At 49.4% G+C, this 16,117-nt stretch overlaps 1 protein-coding gene across 1 annotated transcript in view; it reads left to right on the top strand.

Moving 5' to 3' along the window:
- Positions 1-14,167, top strand: part of DCAF7 (DDB1 and CUL4 associated factor 7) — a 29,811-nt gene extending 15,644 nt beyond the window's left edge. The window contains exons 2-7 of the mRNA XM_055575572.1: positions 2,722-2,880; positions 3,560-3,671; positions 4,041-4,159; positions 6,858-7,067; positions 7,991-8,108; positions 9,300-14,167. Coding sequence (XP_055431547.1) covers positions 2,722-2,880; positions 3,560-3,671; positions 4,041-4,159; positions 6,858-7,067; positions 7,991-8,108; positions 9,300-9,472 — 891 coding nt within the window. The 3' untranslated portion in view covers positions 9,473-14,167. The remainder of the gene's footprint in view (positions 1-2,721; positions 2,881-3,559; positions 3,672-4,040; positions 4,160-6,857; positions 7,068-7,990; positions 8,109-9,299) is intronic.
- Positions 14,168-16,117: the final 1,950 nt, after the last annotated feature.

Raw genomic sequence — 16,117 nt, 5'->3', positions numbered from 1 at the left:
GGCAATGGCACCCCATTCCAGTACTCATGCCTGGAAAATCCATGGATGGAGGAGCCTGGTAGGCTGCAGTCCATGGGGTCACTAAGAGTTGGACATGACTGAGCGACTTCACTTTCACGCACTGGAAAAGGAAATGGCAACCCACTCCAGTATTCTTGCCTGGAGAATCCCAGGGACGGGGAAGCCTTGATGGGCTGCCGTCTATGGGGTCGCACAGAGTCGGACATGACTGAAGCGACTTAGCAGCAGCAGCAGCACGTCCTTGGTACAGAATGACCTGAGGAGTTCGTCTTTCAGTGTCCTATCCTTTTGCCTTTTCATACTGTTCATGGGGTTCTCAAGGCAAGAATACTGAAGTGGTTTGCCGTTCCCATCTCCAGTGGACCACATTCTGTCAAACCTCTCCACCATGACCCGTCCATCTTGGGTGGCCCCATACGGCATGGCTTAGTTTCATTGAGTTAGACAAGGCTGTGGTCCATGTGATCGGATTGGCTAGTTGTCTGTGATTGTAGTTTCAGTCTGTCTGCCCTCTGATCCCCTCTCAGTGCCTACCATCTTACTTGGGTTTCACCTACCTTGGACAGGGTTTCACTTACCTTGGACGTGGGGTCTCTCTTCACAGCTGCTCCAGCAGAGAGCAGCCGCTGCTCCTTACCTTGGACGCGGGGTAGCTCCTCCTGGCCACTGCCCCTGACCTCCAGCCCGGGGTAGCTCCTCTCGGCTAGTTATTAGAGCAATGTAAATTAAAATACTACTTCATGCATATTAGAATGACTTTTAAAAAGCTGGCAATACCAAGTGCTGACAAATATATGTGAAACTCATACACTGTTACTGAGAATGCAAAATGATACTGCCACTTTAGACACTGGCTGTTTATTATTTTTTCAACATAGAGTTAAACATATGCTTACAATATGACCCCAGAATTTCACTCTTAGTTGTTTAACCAAGAAAAAGGAAGGCTTGTCAATAAAACAAAAACAGGGCCATCACTGGCAGTCCAGGGGTTAAGACTCTGTGCCTCAATTCAGGGCGCACAGGTTCAATCCCTGGTTGGGGAACAGAAATCCCACATGCCACATGGTGGGGCCAAAAAAAAAAAGCATTAAAAAAATTTTTTTTTTTACACATAAATGTTCAAAGCAGCAGTATTTCTAATGGCCTTAACCTGGAAATAACCCGAGAGTTCATCATCTGGTAAATGGATAAATGTGGATAAACAAAATCCATATATTGCAGTATTTCAGTGATAAAAACATGGCTGAATCTCAAGAGCATCCTGCAGAAGGTAGCCGGTCCCAAAAGACTCAGCACCACGAATCCATCTATGTGATGTTACAGAATAGGCAGAACCATAGCCAGTGTGGCTCAGTGGGTGTGGACTGACTGCAGAGGACCCCAGGAAAACCTTTGGGGATGATGGAAATAGTCTGTGTTTTTCTGTGGGTTTTTTTTTTTTTTGGCCCTGCTGCGTGGCTTGTGAGATCCTAGTTTTCTAGTCAAGGATTGAACCCAGGCCCCCAGCAGTGAAAGCTCAGAGTGCCAACCACTAAACTGCCAGGAAATTCCCAAAATATTTTATATCTTAATTGTTGTGGGAGGTTATACAGCTCTATACATTTGCAAATGTATACATTCTAACTCATGGAAGTGTACACTTAAAGTGAGTAAATTTTATTGTATGCAATTGAACCTAAATAATATCGTTTTTAAAAAAAAAGATAGGAAGATACTGGTATCTTGAGACAAAAGTCAGAAAGACAAGAGTGGAAGGAATTCTGTTTTCTTCTGTATGGTTAGTGCTTATCCTCTGTTTATCCTCCCTACCAATCCGTTCCATCTTCCACCGGGTGGAAGTTCATGAACAAATGGATAGCAAGTGGCATTTCCAGCTGGGCCAGATCAAGTCTGACAGCAAAGTTTGGAAGTTAATATTGGTCCAAAACTGACTCAAAGAAAAGGTCAGAACCAGGTGGGACTTTCTCATCAACAGCACCCACTTTTTTGCCCATTACAATGGTTTGAATTCTCAGATGCTCATTTGGCACACTGTTCTGTGTAAACATGTTACTAGGCAATCGGGGCAAAGGCAGGGGTGGTTAGAGGAGGAGGCAGTTCGTGTACGATTGCCCTTTTAAAAATACTTTTTGTCCGTGCTGGGTCTTGGTTGCGGTAGTTATGGTACGTCATGTGGGATCTTGTTCCCGGACCAGGAATCAAACCTGCATCCCTGCATTGCCAGGTGGATTCTTAACCACTGGACAATGACCAGGGAAGTCCCACGATTGCCTTATTTTAGGTGAGATGTTACTTTGTTGGATGGCACTAAATGCCCACAGCACTTCTAGTCATGGAGTCTCTAAAACCATGGCTGCACGTCCTCAAGGGCCTTGGGTTGCAGGGAAAAATGTAAGCAGCTGGGTAGATAATGGCAGCTCTGTGATTGAATCAAGAGTGCAGAGACTTGGATTCAGGAAGCCTGTCTTCAAATTTGATCTCTGCCGCTTACTAGCTCTGCAGTCTTCAGTGTGACTTGGTCCCTCCGAGGCTGGATTTCCTCGTCTGAGCAGCGGGTTGGCTGGACTAGATGCCCACCCACCCAGTGGTTCTTGACTGCAGTGAAGGGTGGTACGATGTTAGGGCTGCTGATGGGCTCTGGAGTACTTGGTAACTGAGAAACCAAAGTTTACGTGGCTCCGTTTTGTGGTGTTACAGGTTCAGCTTGTGGGTTTAGATGAAGAGAGTTCAGAGTTTATCTGCCGGAACACCTTCGACCACCCGTACCCCACCACCAAGCTCATGTGGATCCCTGACACGAAAGGCGTGTATCCAGACCTGCTGGCGACGAGCGGCGACTATCTCCGCGTGTGGAGGGTGAGCAGGCACTCGACTGGCCTCGGGTGGCAGCTGTGGACTCACAGAGAGCAGGTCGGGGCTGGAGGCCGGGTCACTGCAGCCAGGAGAAGCAAGTGGTAGCAGTGTGGACTGAGCTTGTTGGGCTCAGCAGATGTCCTGGTCAGTCTGGCCCAGATTTCCTTGAAGTCCGGCTGCAGTCTGCCCTGGAAACTCGGGGCTAGGTGAATGTGCTATAAGGACGAGAGCCTTCTGTGGGGGTGGGGACACCAGCGGCCTCTTATTCTGCTCGCAGCCGGGATATTTTTGAGTACATTGAACGAAATCCTGGGCCACTGGTTCTGTTGCAGCGTGGGAGTGGACGGTGGGCCTCGCCTCTCCTCAGCTGAGCCGTCACCGCAGCCTCTCCTGTAGCTGGAGGTGTAGCACCCGGCCAGGCGGGTACAGATACTGATTTGGGCAGGATGAGAAGACCTCTTGTCTTAGAAGGATTTGGGGGTGAAAATTTGGAAAACAGCTGGGCAGAGGAGAAAGCTTGGAAAGAAGTACCATTCAAGTCATTCCTCTGGGCTGTAGTATTCTTCATGATAAAACTGTCTCCACACGTCTTAACATTTACTAAGGTATCATCTGAAAGAGGCTTGGAAGATTTTTTGTGAAGCTAAGACTCCTGAGTTTGTAAAAATTATTCTTCCTTCAGGTTGGCGAAACAGAGACCAGGTTGGAATGTTTGCTGAACAATAACAAGAACTCGGATTTCTGTGCTCCTCTGACTTCCTTTGACTGGAATGAGGTGGATCCTTATCTTTTAGGTAAGGAGCCGGGGTGGGGGGTATCCCGGTGTGAGGAAGCAGAGATACGTGTTCTCAGCTGTCACACCGGGCCTTGAGGTACGTGCAGCCTCCTAACGGGGGTGAATGGGAAAGAGGCTAAATAAGGAATGTGGTTATTAATTCCTCCCGTGGAGTCGAGCTTCCCACATGTGCAAGTCTCATCTCTCCAGGCAGAGGCTGAGGCCCTGGGGTGAGGATTGAGTCCATGATGCTTGCGTTCTCCTGGTACCCTCCCTGTACTCAGGAAGTGCTGTCTGTCTGCAGCTCAACAGATGAACGGGCACAAGGAGAGGGGCTGGCACGGGACCTCAACCCCGGCAGCCGCTGACCCACACTGGTGGTTTGCAGGTACCTCTAGCATCGACACAACGTGTACCATCTGGGGGCTGGAGACCGGGCAGGTGTTGGGGCGAGTGAATCTCGTGTCTGGCCACGTGAAGACCCAGCTCATCGCCCATGACAAAGAGGTACTGATGCTGCTCTGCAGGTGCTTTCTCTGCCTTAGTGTGAGGTCAGGCCGTTGTCTTCCTTTTTTGCAAATGACGTGGAAGATATAATGCTGATGTCTTCTCATCTAAATTGAAAACAGTAATATGTCAAAACAGTGGAAAACAGTATGACATGAGTGCATTTTTGTTGACTCATATAAACAACTTATTCTGTAGTCTGTTGTTTTTCTTTTTGTGCCAGAAATTGCTGGTTTTTAATAACAGACTCTCTTAGAGGCAAACTTGGACCTGATGTGATTAAAAAAATAATCTTATAATTTTAGAGTAACACTTACCTTGAAATATATTTACTTTTTTGGGAGCAGGAAGGCAAAAAGAGGGGAGATTTCCTGGCAGACAAAACTAATTGATTAACTCTTCTGTAAACTTGTTTTATGAATTTCTAGTATGTTCACTTAATACTTACATGTGTAATACTATTTGGAATTGAATATGGTTAACTTTGATGGTGATGTTTCTCCTATGTGTATTTGAAGAGCTAAAGGGAGCGAGCTCTAATTGTATTTACAGAGCCTTCTTCTGAGTGATTTTGTAAAATGGTCATAAATCTTTTAACTCCCAGAGCCACCACGTGCTGGTCATCCCACCAGGGAAATCACAGGATGTCTCCTGTGGGTAGTGTTTCCTTTTCTCTCCAACTCCTGCGCAGCGAGGAGTGTTAATGTCTGTACAGATTAAAAGGATGCCTAGACATTAGATGAGAGCTGTGAGGTTGTCCACAGAAGTTGGTGACCAGGCTATCATTCTTAGTGAGAGGTCGTTCTTCAGCTTTCTGTGCTCCCAGCGCCGAGATCTGTTAAAGTCTGCTTGACTCGGTCACCATGAAACAAGGGGCAGAGGAAGAGCGTGACCTGCCGGAAACACCAGTAAGCGCGTCCTGGCACCCAGTGGAGCAAGTTGCTACATTTTGGTTCTGTGACACTTAGCCTGTCGTTCTCTGTCAGGGTCCAACCTGGAAAACTAGAGCTACTCCGCATGTTTAACCTGAGGGGATTTAATGAGGAGATGGCTCACACAGATGATGGTAAAGCTGAGGAGCCACACTGGCCCCAGTGAGGTCGTCTGGGCAAGAGGAACAGCGAGTTTAACAGCCAGCAGGCCCTGAACCAACACCCTGGCCTCAAAGAAATGAACCTCAGGGTGGTTGTCCAGAGAGAAACATGACACCTCACAGCACCTTTGGTTTTTCTCTGTGCGGATCTCTGTTGAAGTAAAGACTTGCTCGGAGGTTCTCGTTGCTGCTGGCGGGTTGGTGCAGAGGAGGGTAGCGTGTGTCTGGGAGTTGTCACCCTCTCTTGGCTTCTGATGGAATATGTGGGTGGAACCGGGAGGAAGGAGCAGTCAGAGTGGCTTTACATGCTTGGCTGTGCTGCCTGTGGGCACCTTACTGCTCAGTGATGCTGCCGTGGCGTCCCTGTCCCTGGGAGTCAGAGCGCCAGCTGTGGGTGCATGTGTGGATAAACGTGCCCCAGCCCTGGTGCAGCTGGCCAGTGCTGGCCAGTGCCTGGGTCTGTCGGGTCTTGGAATGGCAGCCTACCTTCCTGTTGAACCATTCCTTGTTCCCACCATAGAGAGAGAAGTGCAATTTCTTCATTGTCAGCCAGAGGAAGGGCAATTTATGATGTTGATTAGAAACAGATGCTTGTTTGTCGGTGTCCCCCAGAAGGTAGAACCTCAGGAAGGCTGGAGTCACAGTGTGAGGGACAGGTTCCACTCATGTCTCCCCAGAAGTCAGCTCTTACAGTCCTTGGCCCCAGGAGATGGGTTTTGTTTGGCATTTTTGTTTTTCTTTGTTCAGCATTTTGTTTTTCTTTTTCTCTCTCTCCGCTTGTCTGGCTCTGGCTTTGTCGGTCTCTCTTTGTCCCTTTCTTTCTCTGAAACCCTCTGTTGCTCTCTGTCTGTTTTCTCAGAGACGTTAGTGCAATACAAAGTTTGCAGCAGGTAATAAATGCAGAAGACAATAATTCAAAACCTAAGTTGATACACTTACAAACACAAACCAACTAGGAGAAGAAACAGCATTTCCTAGGAGAGCAATATTAACTCTCTTTGTAAATAAAGGAATACCCGAGCCTCCCGTGATTCAGAGTGGCTCTTACCTCTTTCTTGCACATGGGTCTCAGGTCCAGGTTTCACAGCAGAACTGTGGTCAGAGGAGGGCCACTTCCACCTCTCCAATCGATGACCTCAGCCTTGATGTGGTCATGGATCTGCTCTGATTGTACGTACATGAAAGCCATGAGGGCCAGGAAATAAATGTCTCAGTCTCCTAACAGGGTGGCGGGAGATAGCCACTGGTTCTGGCTTCATTGAGCCTGTCCAGGCCGACCAGGTAGAATACTTGCTGAGTTATTTGTGCTCTGTTGGTCAGCAGGGTATGTGCTGTGTTATCACGGGAGGTGGAGGAAGAATACTTGGAAGGCAGCAAGTGAGAGGAAGCCTACGGGCTTCCACCGTAGGATGGTCGTCACTCTGTGGGTAATCATTGGTGTCAGCACTCTCGGTTTCCAGTCCTCACAGGTGCAGTGTGGCTTTATTTACCTCCTTCCAAGTCCTGAGTAGGGGTTTAGATGAACCAGGGGACAGTAGGTTTCCCTGTGACATGAAAAGGAGGTAACTGACCTGAATCTGACTGTTGCTTCTTACTCACCAACAGGTCTATGACATTGCATTTAGCCGGGCGGGGGGCGGCAGGGACATGTTCGCCTCCGTGGGTGCCGATGGCTCGGTGCGGATGTTTGACCTCCGTCACCTAGAACACAGCACCATCATTTACGAAGACCCACAGCATCACCCACTGCTGCGCCTCTGCTGGAACAAGCAGGACCCCAACTATCTGGCCACCATGGCCATGGATGGAATGGAGGTGAGAACCCCACTTCAGGCTAACCTAGGCCCTGCCACTCCGCTCCAGCCCAGCTTTGTGGATCCAGGAAAGCAGTTCTCAGCTGACGGCAGTTTTCTCCCCAGAGGATTTTTGGATCCACTTGGAGACGTTTTGGATTGTCCAAGCTTCAGAGGGGGTGGGGGTGCAGGAAGGGGTGGTGCTCCTAGTGTCTGGGAGTTAGGGGCCTGTGGTGCCCAGGACCACTCCCCACAACACACAGCACAGCGTTATCCCACCCCAATGTCGGTAGTGCCGAAACTGAGAAAACCTGATCTAGAATAAGGGTGTGTGTCAAGAACTTGAAGTACGTAGAGAGCTGGACTCTGAGCCGAGAACATCAGTATCTAAAAAGTCAACCATATCATTCATGCTTCTGGTGCCGAGTAGACGAACAGGCAGTTTTCCCTCTGTCGTCTGGGCAGAGTCTTCCAGCCTTAGTGAGTAGACGGGGAAATGGCCACTGTGTAGCCTGTTGTTTCATAGAAGCAGTCAGCTGTGGGTGCACATGATGCCGTGATGAATTGTGTTCTGAGGAAGCCAGTACCTTTCGGAGTTTGCTTTGGGGTTCGGGGGAGAGGGCTCTCATCTGCCCAGCTGAGCAGGCACACAGTTCTGAGTACACGCACCTAATGGCACGTGGTGGACTATCCACGTTCGTGTTACCTGCCCCTCCGCCTCCCCTGCAGCCTAGAAGCCCCATGTGGCTTATGATACAGACTATAAATGACCTGTGCCTTTGTTTCCTTTTTCCTCAATCATAGTTACTTTGGGGACCCCTCTGTCTCTGAGTCTTTTAAGTCTACAGATGAACAAGTTATATGTACACTTTTTTTTCCCCTCGTGTAGTATCTTGTTTTTTCTTTTTTCCTGTCACCCACCGGGGTTTCTTGTTCTTTCTTCAGGTAGTGATTCTGGACGTCCGAGTTCCCTGCACGCCTGTCGCCAGGTTAAACAACCACCGAGCATGCGTCAATGGCATTGCGTGGGCCCCACACTCATCCTGCCACATCTGTACTGCAGGTAATTACTGGAGGCAGGTGATGGGAAGGGAGGGGAGGGGAGGTTTTCCTCTGGTCTCCTTAGCATTGTAATCCTCACTCTATCCCAAGGAAGGTTTGAGAGATTTACACAGAGTGATGCCACTGAGAACCTCCCTACACTAGCAGAGCTGAAACAGTCTGAACTCCCAGATGATCTTACACCCTCAGTGATACCAGAGAACCTGTATACTGTCTACATCGTATACACTTACAGGCTTGTGTTGCCCGCTGTGTGCCCCTAGAATCCTGGCTTGCACAGGAGGTGCATCCAGGAATATGAGAAGGGGCAGTCTCCTTGGCTGTAACCTCTGCCCCGCCGCCCCCCGCCCCTGCACTGAGCTCTGGGTGCCTTGACGGGCCCTGCAGAACCTGACTGGATCTGCAGCATGTCGTGTGTAGTTTCCATTTCACCGTCTGCTAAACCCCAAGAGTACCCCTTAAAAAATGTGCTGGCCGTCAGAGTTCTTTTATCATAGAAATAATGTCTGGTATCAAAAATTAAACAACACTGAAACAGGCAGAGGTGTATGAAACAGGAGGATGAAAGGCATCTTCTCTCCTTCCTTTCCTGTTTCCACCTTAGCAATGTAGTTTGGTGGTTTGGGGCCAATTCAGCGTGAATTTGAAAGCATGAAGCTTTTCCTGTGGGGGCCCTGCTCATGCCTGTCCATGTTGAGGAGCAGCCAGAGGCCCAGGCCCACCCACTTCCTCCGAGCCTCGCTGTGGCCTGCCTTCTTCACTGTGGCCCTCGCTGATGTATGCATGTCCATAGCATGGGGGAAAATCCCATTAAATAACTGAATCATCAGAGAGGGATCTTTAACGACTCGGGTACTTTAAGTGGCTGAAGATGCCATGTGTGGGATCCCATCCCAGCTTTCTTCCCTGATGTCCACCTCAGAGGAGATGAGGTGTCGGTCTGAGTCCCTCTGCCATCCCCGCTCTGCTGTGGTGAACGGGCCCTGAGACGCAGAGGTGGAGGGCTCTGCCCTTCCCTGGTGCGGAGCTCTGTGGCGCAGGGCACCTGCCTTAATGTTTCCTCATCATTAAAACCTCCCTCCGTGGGGTCTGGGTGAGTGAGTGCTCTGTAAAGTGTGCCTCTGCCTGATGTAGGGCTCGTGACCCTCACTGCCTGAGTGGTGACTTGCCTGCCGGCTCTCTGTGTCCCCAGCGGATGACCATCAGGCCCTCATCTGGGATATCCAGCAGATGCCCCGGGCCATCGAGGACCCGATCCTGGCCTACACAGCCGAGGGGGAGATCAACAACGTGCAGTGGGCGTCGACCCAGCCTGACTGGATCGCCATCTGCTACAACAACTGCCTGGAGATACTCAGAGTGTAGAGTCAGTGGCGCTGTGCCCGCGGCGGGGCTCATGTGGCGCCTGCCCCTGCCCCACCCCCGGAGTGAGAAGACGCGCGTTTCCGGTGGCCAGTACGTCTGTCATTGCTTTGCACCCGCTGTTAGCAGAAACTGCTCCAAAGTCCCCGGCCAGCTGCCCACCGCTCGCTGTGCCGGACTCAGCGCCGCGTGGCGCCTCCTCAGCCCAGGGCTGAGTGTTTCGATTTCTCTCTCCTTTCCTCATCTCCTTTGGTTCTGCTATTAAAAATTTCTGTATATCTGTTTGTCAGCCGTCATGTTAATGAGCTCTGTGGGCAGCGGCTATGTCTGTATTCGTCTGTCGCAGATGTCTCTGTCTGCCCAAGACAGCAGTCTGGGTCCTTGTCCATGTGAGCACTTCCTGGGAACAAACACCAGTTTGCAACTGTCTTTCTTCATGTTATCCATGTCTCTTAACAAATTTCAACTTTGTATATTTTTTAATCTATCAGGCTAATTTTTTAACGAAAGGAATTTTACTCCCTGGCCTCTTCCTTGGTTTTATCGCCCTCCCTGTTGACACCTTCCTCTCTTCCCTCCCTGCCTGGATCTGGCCTCAGGCCCCTGACCCTCCGAGCAGTTTGCCTTCTTGAATCACTGCCTGGGTGGAACCTACCTGACTGGGAGTCCCAAACCTCCTCGGTGCTCTGAAGTCGGCCGGCTCATGCCTTTCCTTGGCCTGGCTCTTGCCGAGGGCATTCTGAGCTCCAGAATAGACGTGCGACCCCTGCTCTTACTCCCTCAAGTACATACGCCTGTCCAGCCCCCCAGGACATACTGAGCTAGCCAGGCTAATGGGGGTGCCTGACTCCCGGGGCACGGTGGCAGGAAGGCTGAGCTTAGAGTATGTTTCGGTCCACAGTTTAAGAGTCTGTTTTTCTCTCCAAATATAAACCCCCAACCATTCTCTTTCATGTCTTGAACAATAGACAGGAATGATGTAGCAGCTGAACTTCAGTATCTCTGTCTGTCTAGTTCACTGTGACTGGTGGTACGTTGGCCACTCTCCCACTAGAGAGGAGAGAAAGCCCTCCTTGGCAGGTGCCCAGTCTGAGTGTCCATCCCAAACAAGATCTCTAGAGTGTGGGAGATGGTCAGCTCTTGCAGAGGATGGATTCAGGCAGGGGTGATCCCAGGCCATCGATTAAACAGAGAGCAAGAGAAGCTTCAGAGACCCAGGGCCAGCCAGTTCAGAGCCCCATGAACCCATCAGCCGCTCTGCCCTGAGTTTTGGTTCTGAGCAGTATTGGATATGGAGGCAGCGGGTGTCCATTTCTGTTAGATGAACGAGTTCCAGGGAGGGGTCTTGTGTGTAACTCTGGTGGTAGGCGAGTCCTTGGGTGGGCAGAGTTTGGGATGTGCCCAGAGTCTGGGGGGAGTCTGGTTTGCCGCGTTCTGCCAAGTGCCCGAAGGTTTCTGAGACCCTCTGAGTTGAGCAGCTGGGAGTGGAGAGTAGCAGGCCTTGGCGCCAAAGATCTTGTCCACTGGGGCTCTCGCCTGCCCTTGAGAAACAAAGCAGCTAGCTTTGTGTTTCTGGGCCCTTAAAGTCTCTTGGTTGAGTCTCCCTTTTCAGAAGCAGATGGATTGGTATCCCCAAAGTCATAGCTCTTTGCTTTCATACATGGGGGCTTGTCCCAAAGAAAAAGCCTCTTTTTTCCTTTTCAGTCAGGGTATTTCCCCTTCCACCTTTATTCTTGCTTCTGATTTGGGGGCTCTCCAACTGGCTGTCTGCTTGGCCAGTCCTCCTGCGTTTACCGCCAGCTTTGCCCTGCATCATTTTTGGACATGTGACACGAACCAGTTCTTGGTCAGAACCCTCCTCTGCTTGTTATTGTGTTTGATGGTTCCAGGGTCCTTCCCTCAAGGGTAGCAAGGCTAAGTTGAATGTCGCTGGCTCTGGGAGGCCGTCAGTTCCTTCCTGTGGAAAGGGTCTTGAAATGGAGTCTAGTGGGAGAGGTCATTCGGGGGACAGGGCTTAACTCCACTGAGTTCTGAGTTAAGAGCCCTTCCCTGATCTGCACTTTTGTGGTCTGAGTGGTGAGGAGATTTGTCACCTGGAACTTGAAAGCATCCTGGAGAGAAAAGTTAGTTACTAGGAATGAGAATATTTTGGACAAAGTTGCTATTTACCGTGGAAACCAACAACTTTTGATTTTTTTTTTTTTTTTCTTTTTTTTCCTTTGCCCTGTGGACTCCCAGCCCTGTCACTCTCCTTAGGCCCTGAGGTGTGGTCCTCTTCCTCCCAACATCCCACCTGGGCCCAGGTGAGACTCTGCAGCTCACCTGGGGGGAGAGAGACGCACACACGCAGTAGCTGGGATGCTAGAATGTTGAAGGCTCCCTCTCCTTCCCTTCATGCCCTGAACCCGATGGCCTCAGGGCTGAGGAGGGGATTTCTGTAGTCTCAGGATTTAGAAAGCCTCTTAGTCAGCCACGCTCCGGGAAGCAGAGATCTGCTGTAGTTTCAAAAGCAAGTGTTGGTTTAATTTGTTTAGGTTCTCAGAATGCCAGCTGGAGAGAAGAGGTGGGAGGCGCTGCCTCTCTCCTTGGACGTGAGAGGAGCCCTGGGAGGCTGTGCAGGCACCTCTTGGCTCTGGCTCTCCCGGCTGTCGCGCTTTGACGTGGTCTTGGACCCCTGAGCCACAGCCGCCTTTGTTTTTCTTGTCCTTCCTGAGGGGAGGCAGCTGCTGAATATGTCAGGCTTCAGGCTCCCCATCAGAGAGTTGGCAAAAGTCCTTTGAAAGCGTGAGTGTTTACACCCAGGGGAATCGGAAGCCTTTCTTTCCAGGAAGGAACTAGGCGCACGATGAGGACTTGAAGAGAGAAGATGTTTGATGATCAGGGGAGAATCTCTTATCAGAACCAGGATTGGCTCTCAGAGTACTGGTTAAGATTTGAGAAGAAACAGAAAAAAAACTGAGACTCCAAGTTTTTGATGACAGGTGTGGCTGGTATGGCTGAAATTTTAGGAGGAGATTGAGGATAGGGGAGGAAATCAGTGATGATGAAGAAGAACGTATTCGAGGGCGGTACAGGTCTGAGGTGAGGAAGCAGGCAGACTGTCATGTGGCCGTGGGGTGAGACTGCTCTCGGGCTGTGTCAGCCTTCCAAGGACCATTCAGCGGTGTCTGTGATGCTGGGGACAGGGTGACAGGGGGACCCCTTCCTGCTGCATTTCAACCCTGTTGCTGTTTGGTGGCAGAAATCTGCAGGAGTTGAGAGCCCCTCAGTCCTTCCAGACCATGGCTCTGCTTGGTCGTAGGTTTGTAGACGGCAGAAGCGGAGGTTGCAAGGTCATAGCGACTCCCCACCCCGCTGTCCTCTTTCTCTTCCTTTTACCTCTCCACCCTTTGCCCTTGTAGATCTCTCTTCCTGCTGCAGCCTGGGCCTTGAATTCCCAGCCTGCGACATATGTAGGAGCTTCACAGTCTGCCAGCTATGGGAGGCCCGCCTAGTATCTTCCCTCCGCCGTCCCCAGGTCCTTTGACTGCCCGGCTTAGGGGAAGGGAGACCATTAAAGCAGAAGCCCCAGAGCGGACTCTGCCCTTTCCTGTCTGTGCTCCGGGATAAGCAAGGAAGGTCATGCTAGTCACTTCAGTTGGGTTTTCCCTGGGAGGAGCTGAGCCGGGCAGTCAACTGCGACCCCTGGGCCAGGCTCTCCAAGAAGGGTCGTCCCTGCACTGGCTGGGCCAGCTACTCAGTGTTGCAGAGCCTCGCCCTCTTTTCCCACCATGTCATTGCTGCTAATGGTCAAGGTCAAATATATGGCCACATGGAATGGGCCAGGTCCTCTCAGGCTCCTTTGTGGATGTGATTTTTTTTTTAAGAATGGAAACATGCAGGTGCCTTCCCGAGAGGCTTGGACTGGTGTCTCCAACCAGAAACAGATAAGCTAATCAGAGTATGAACTCAAGAGGAGGGATGTCAGCAGACTGTGTAACAGCTGGAAAACGTCCACGTACCGGCCTTTAGGACAACCCAGGGGATCAGAACTCGGGATCCCTGCTCTTTAAAAGAATGTTCTCACCTTGGGTTGATAATGCAGTGTGTTATGAAACTTGTGGAGCTAAAGCTTGGACTCGCTGGAGTCGAAGATGGATCATTTGATGTGGTTCCTGTGTATGTGATGACCCCTGTCAGTGACCTTCCAGCCTTCCTCCCCGAGCGTAAATTTGTAGCATGATTGTACAAATCTCTCTGTAGAAAATGGAGGTTTCTTGTTCTCTGAAGTGTTAAGCTGTAGCCAATCAGTTTCTGTCCCCTTTAGCCTAGTGTGTCCGAACTTAATTTCTCGCTATGTATTTAAACTTTTCCTCTGTATCATAGGTTTTGTGGCATCCCACGGTCAGGTGGAGAGGAAGCTGCCCTTACAGAACTGTACTGTAACCATTTTTTAAAGAAACATTATTTTCACAGGACTGATTATACACAGGGCTTGTAAAAAAATTTTTAACACTGTGCTGTGAAGCCACGCTGGTAAATCTCCATTGAAGGCTACTTCAAAGGCACCTGAAAGTGGAGTGTTATATCTATGACTTTATTTCTTGCTTCCTAAGTATATTAAACCTAATTTTCACCCTTTCATTCTGTTTCAGCCTCCTGTATAAGAAGTACCGTATTTTCTGCCCATCATACTTTGTAATAAAACTTGAACATGTATAGACTGACTGAATTTCTTCTTGTGATAAATTAAGTTCTTCCCATTCTGCCATGGCGGTCACATTCCACAGACACTGGCCAGGGGATTAGACTCTACCTCAGCCCATCACACTATCGGATGGCCTAACTCATCACCTGTAACAAAACACAGAGCATGTACTGCCTGCCAGGGGCCCATGGTCCTCAGGTTGCTCGCAGGGGACCAGGAGAGACATCCATATAAACAAATACTGGCCACGTCCCATGTAGGGACTCAGGTTCAGGTTTCCTGGTGGCCCTGCGGAGGAGAGGATCGCCTGCGCCTGGGTGGGAGTCACGGGATCAGGGAAAACATGAGACAAATGCTTGAACTGGGTTTTGAAGACTGAGTTGGAGTTTTCTGGGTATAGAGAAAGGCATTTAAGGCAGAGAGAACATCCATGTACAGATCTAGAGAGGGTAGATTTCTCCCTCAGTCCAGTGGTTAAGACCTCACCTCCCAATGCAGAAGACACGGGTTCAGTCCCTAGTTGGGGAGCTAAGATCCCGCATGCCTCCTGGCCAAAAAAAAACAAAACATGAACCAGAAGCAATATTGTAGCAAATTCAAAAAGACTTTAAAAACTGTCTACATCAAAAAAATTTGCAGTTGCTGGAGGGGAGGGATGGTTAGGGAATTTGGGATGGTCATGTACACACTGCTGTATTTAAAATGGATAACTGACAAGGACCTATCATAGAGCACATGGAACTCTGCCCAATGTTGGGTGGCAGCCTGGATGGGAGAAGGGTTTAGGGGAGAATGGATACATCTATATGTATGACTCAGTCCCTTTGCTGTACATCTGCAACTATCACAACATTATTAATTGGCTATACCTCAATACAAAGTAAAAAGTTCAAAAAATAAAACCTAAAAAGTAAATGTTAAGGTACAGACATGTATGAAGGGTTATGTGAACACGCAGAGGAGGGCATCTGAGCCCAAATGGAGAATTTGGAGAGCTTTCCTCTGGCGGGAAATGATGCCTAAGCTATAAATCTTGAAGGAAAGACAAAAACTAGCCAGAAGTAAGATTGAACAGCAAAGACACGGGTTTGTGGTTAATACAAGAATTGGAAGAAGCAATCTGGTATTTCTACATAAACTGCAAAGTACAGGGAGGAGAGTGCCTAGCCCCAAGGAGCTTCAATAAAAAAAGAAATGGAACAATTCATAAGTGTACTATGGGTTTCCCTGATAGCTCGGTTGGTAAAGAATCCGCCTGCAATGCAGGAGACCCTGGTTTGATTCCTGGGTCTGGAAGTTACGCTGGAGAAGGGATAGGCTACCCATTCTAGTATTCTTGGGCTTCCCTTGTGGCTCAGCTGGTAAAGAATCTGCCTGCAATGCAGAAGACCTGGGCTTGATCCCTCGCTTGGGAAGATCCCCTGGAAAAGGGAAAGGCTACCCACTCCAGTATTCTGGCCTGGAGAATTCCATGGACTTTATAGTTCATGGGGTCGCAAAGAGTCGGACATAACTGAGCGACTTTGACTTTCACATAAATGTACTATTAATTATAGCTAAAAATTCAAAGAAGAACTCAAGATCGCTTTACCTGAGGTGGTGACAGCTGAACTGGGTCTTGAAGCATGATAAAGATCTTACCAGCAAGATAGTGATGTCACTCCAAGCAGAAAGGAGCAAAGAAGTGATAACTTCTATTCAGAGTACAGTGAGTAACTGCCTCCGACCTGACTCTAGTGTCGGGGCATGAGACCAGAAAAATGAGTAGATCTGAGTTTATGGAGATTTTATATAATAATAACAAAGTCTATACCTGTGTATTTTATCCATTATCCCATTTAATCCTAGCAAGGCTATTCTGGCCTCCCTGATGACTCAGTGGTAAAGAATCTGCCAGCCAATGCAGGAAGCTCGGGTTCCATTCCTGGGTAGGGAAGATCCCCTGAAGAAAGAAATGGCAG

The sequence above is a fragment of the Bubalus kerabau genome, chromosome 4, assembly GCF_029407905.1.
Source record: "Bubalus kerabau isolate K-KA32 ecotype Philippines breed swamp buffalo chromosome 4, PCC_UOA_SB_1v2, whole genome shotgun sequence".
NCBI classification, from domain to species: Eukaryota; Metazoa; Chordata; class Mammalia; order Artiodactyla; family Bovidae; genus Bubalus; species Bubalus kerabau.
This window is presented reverse-complemented; position numbering and strand designations above follow the sequence as displayed.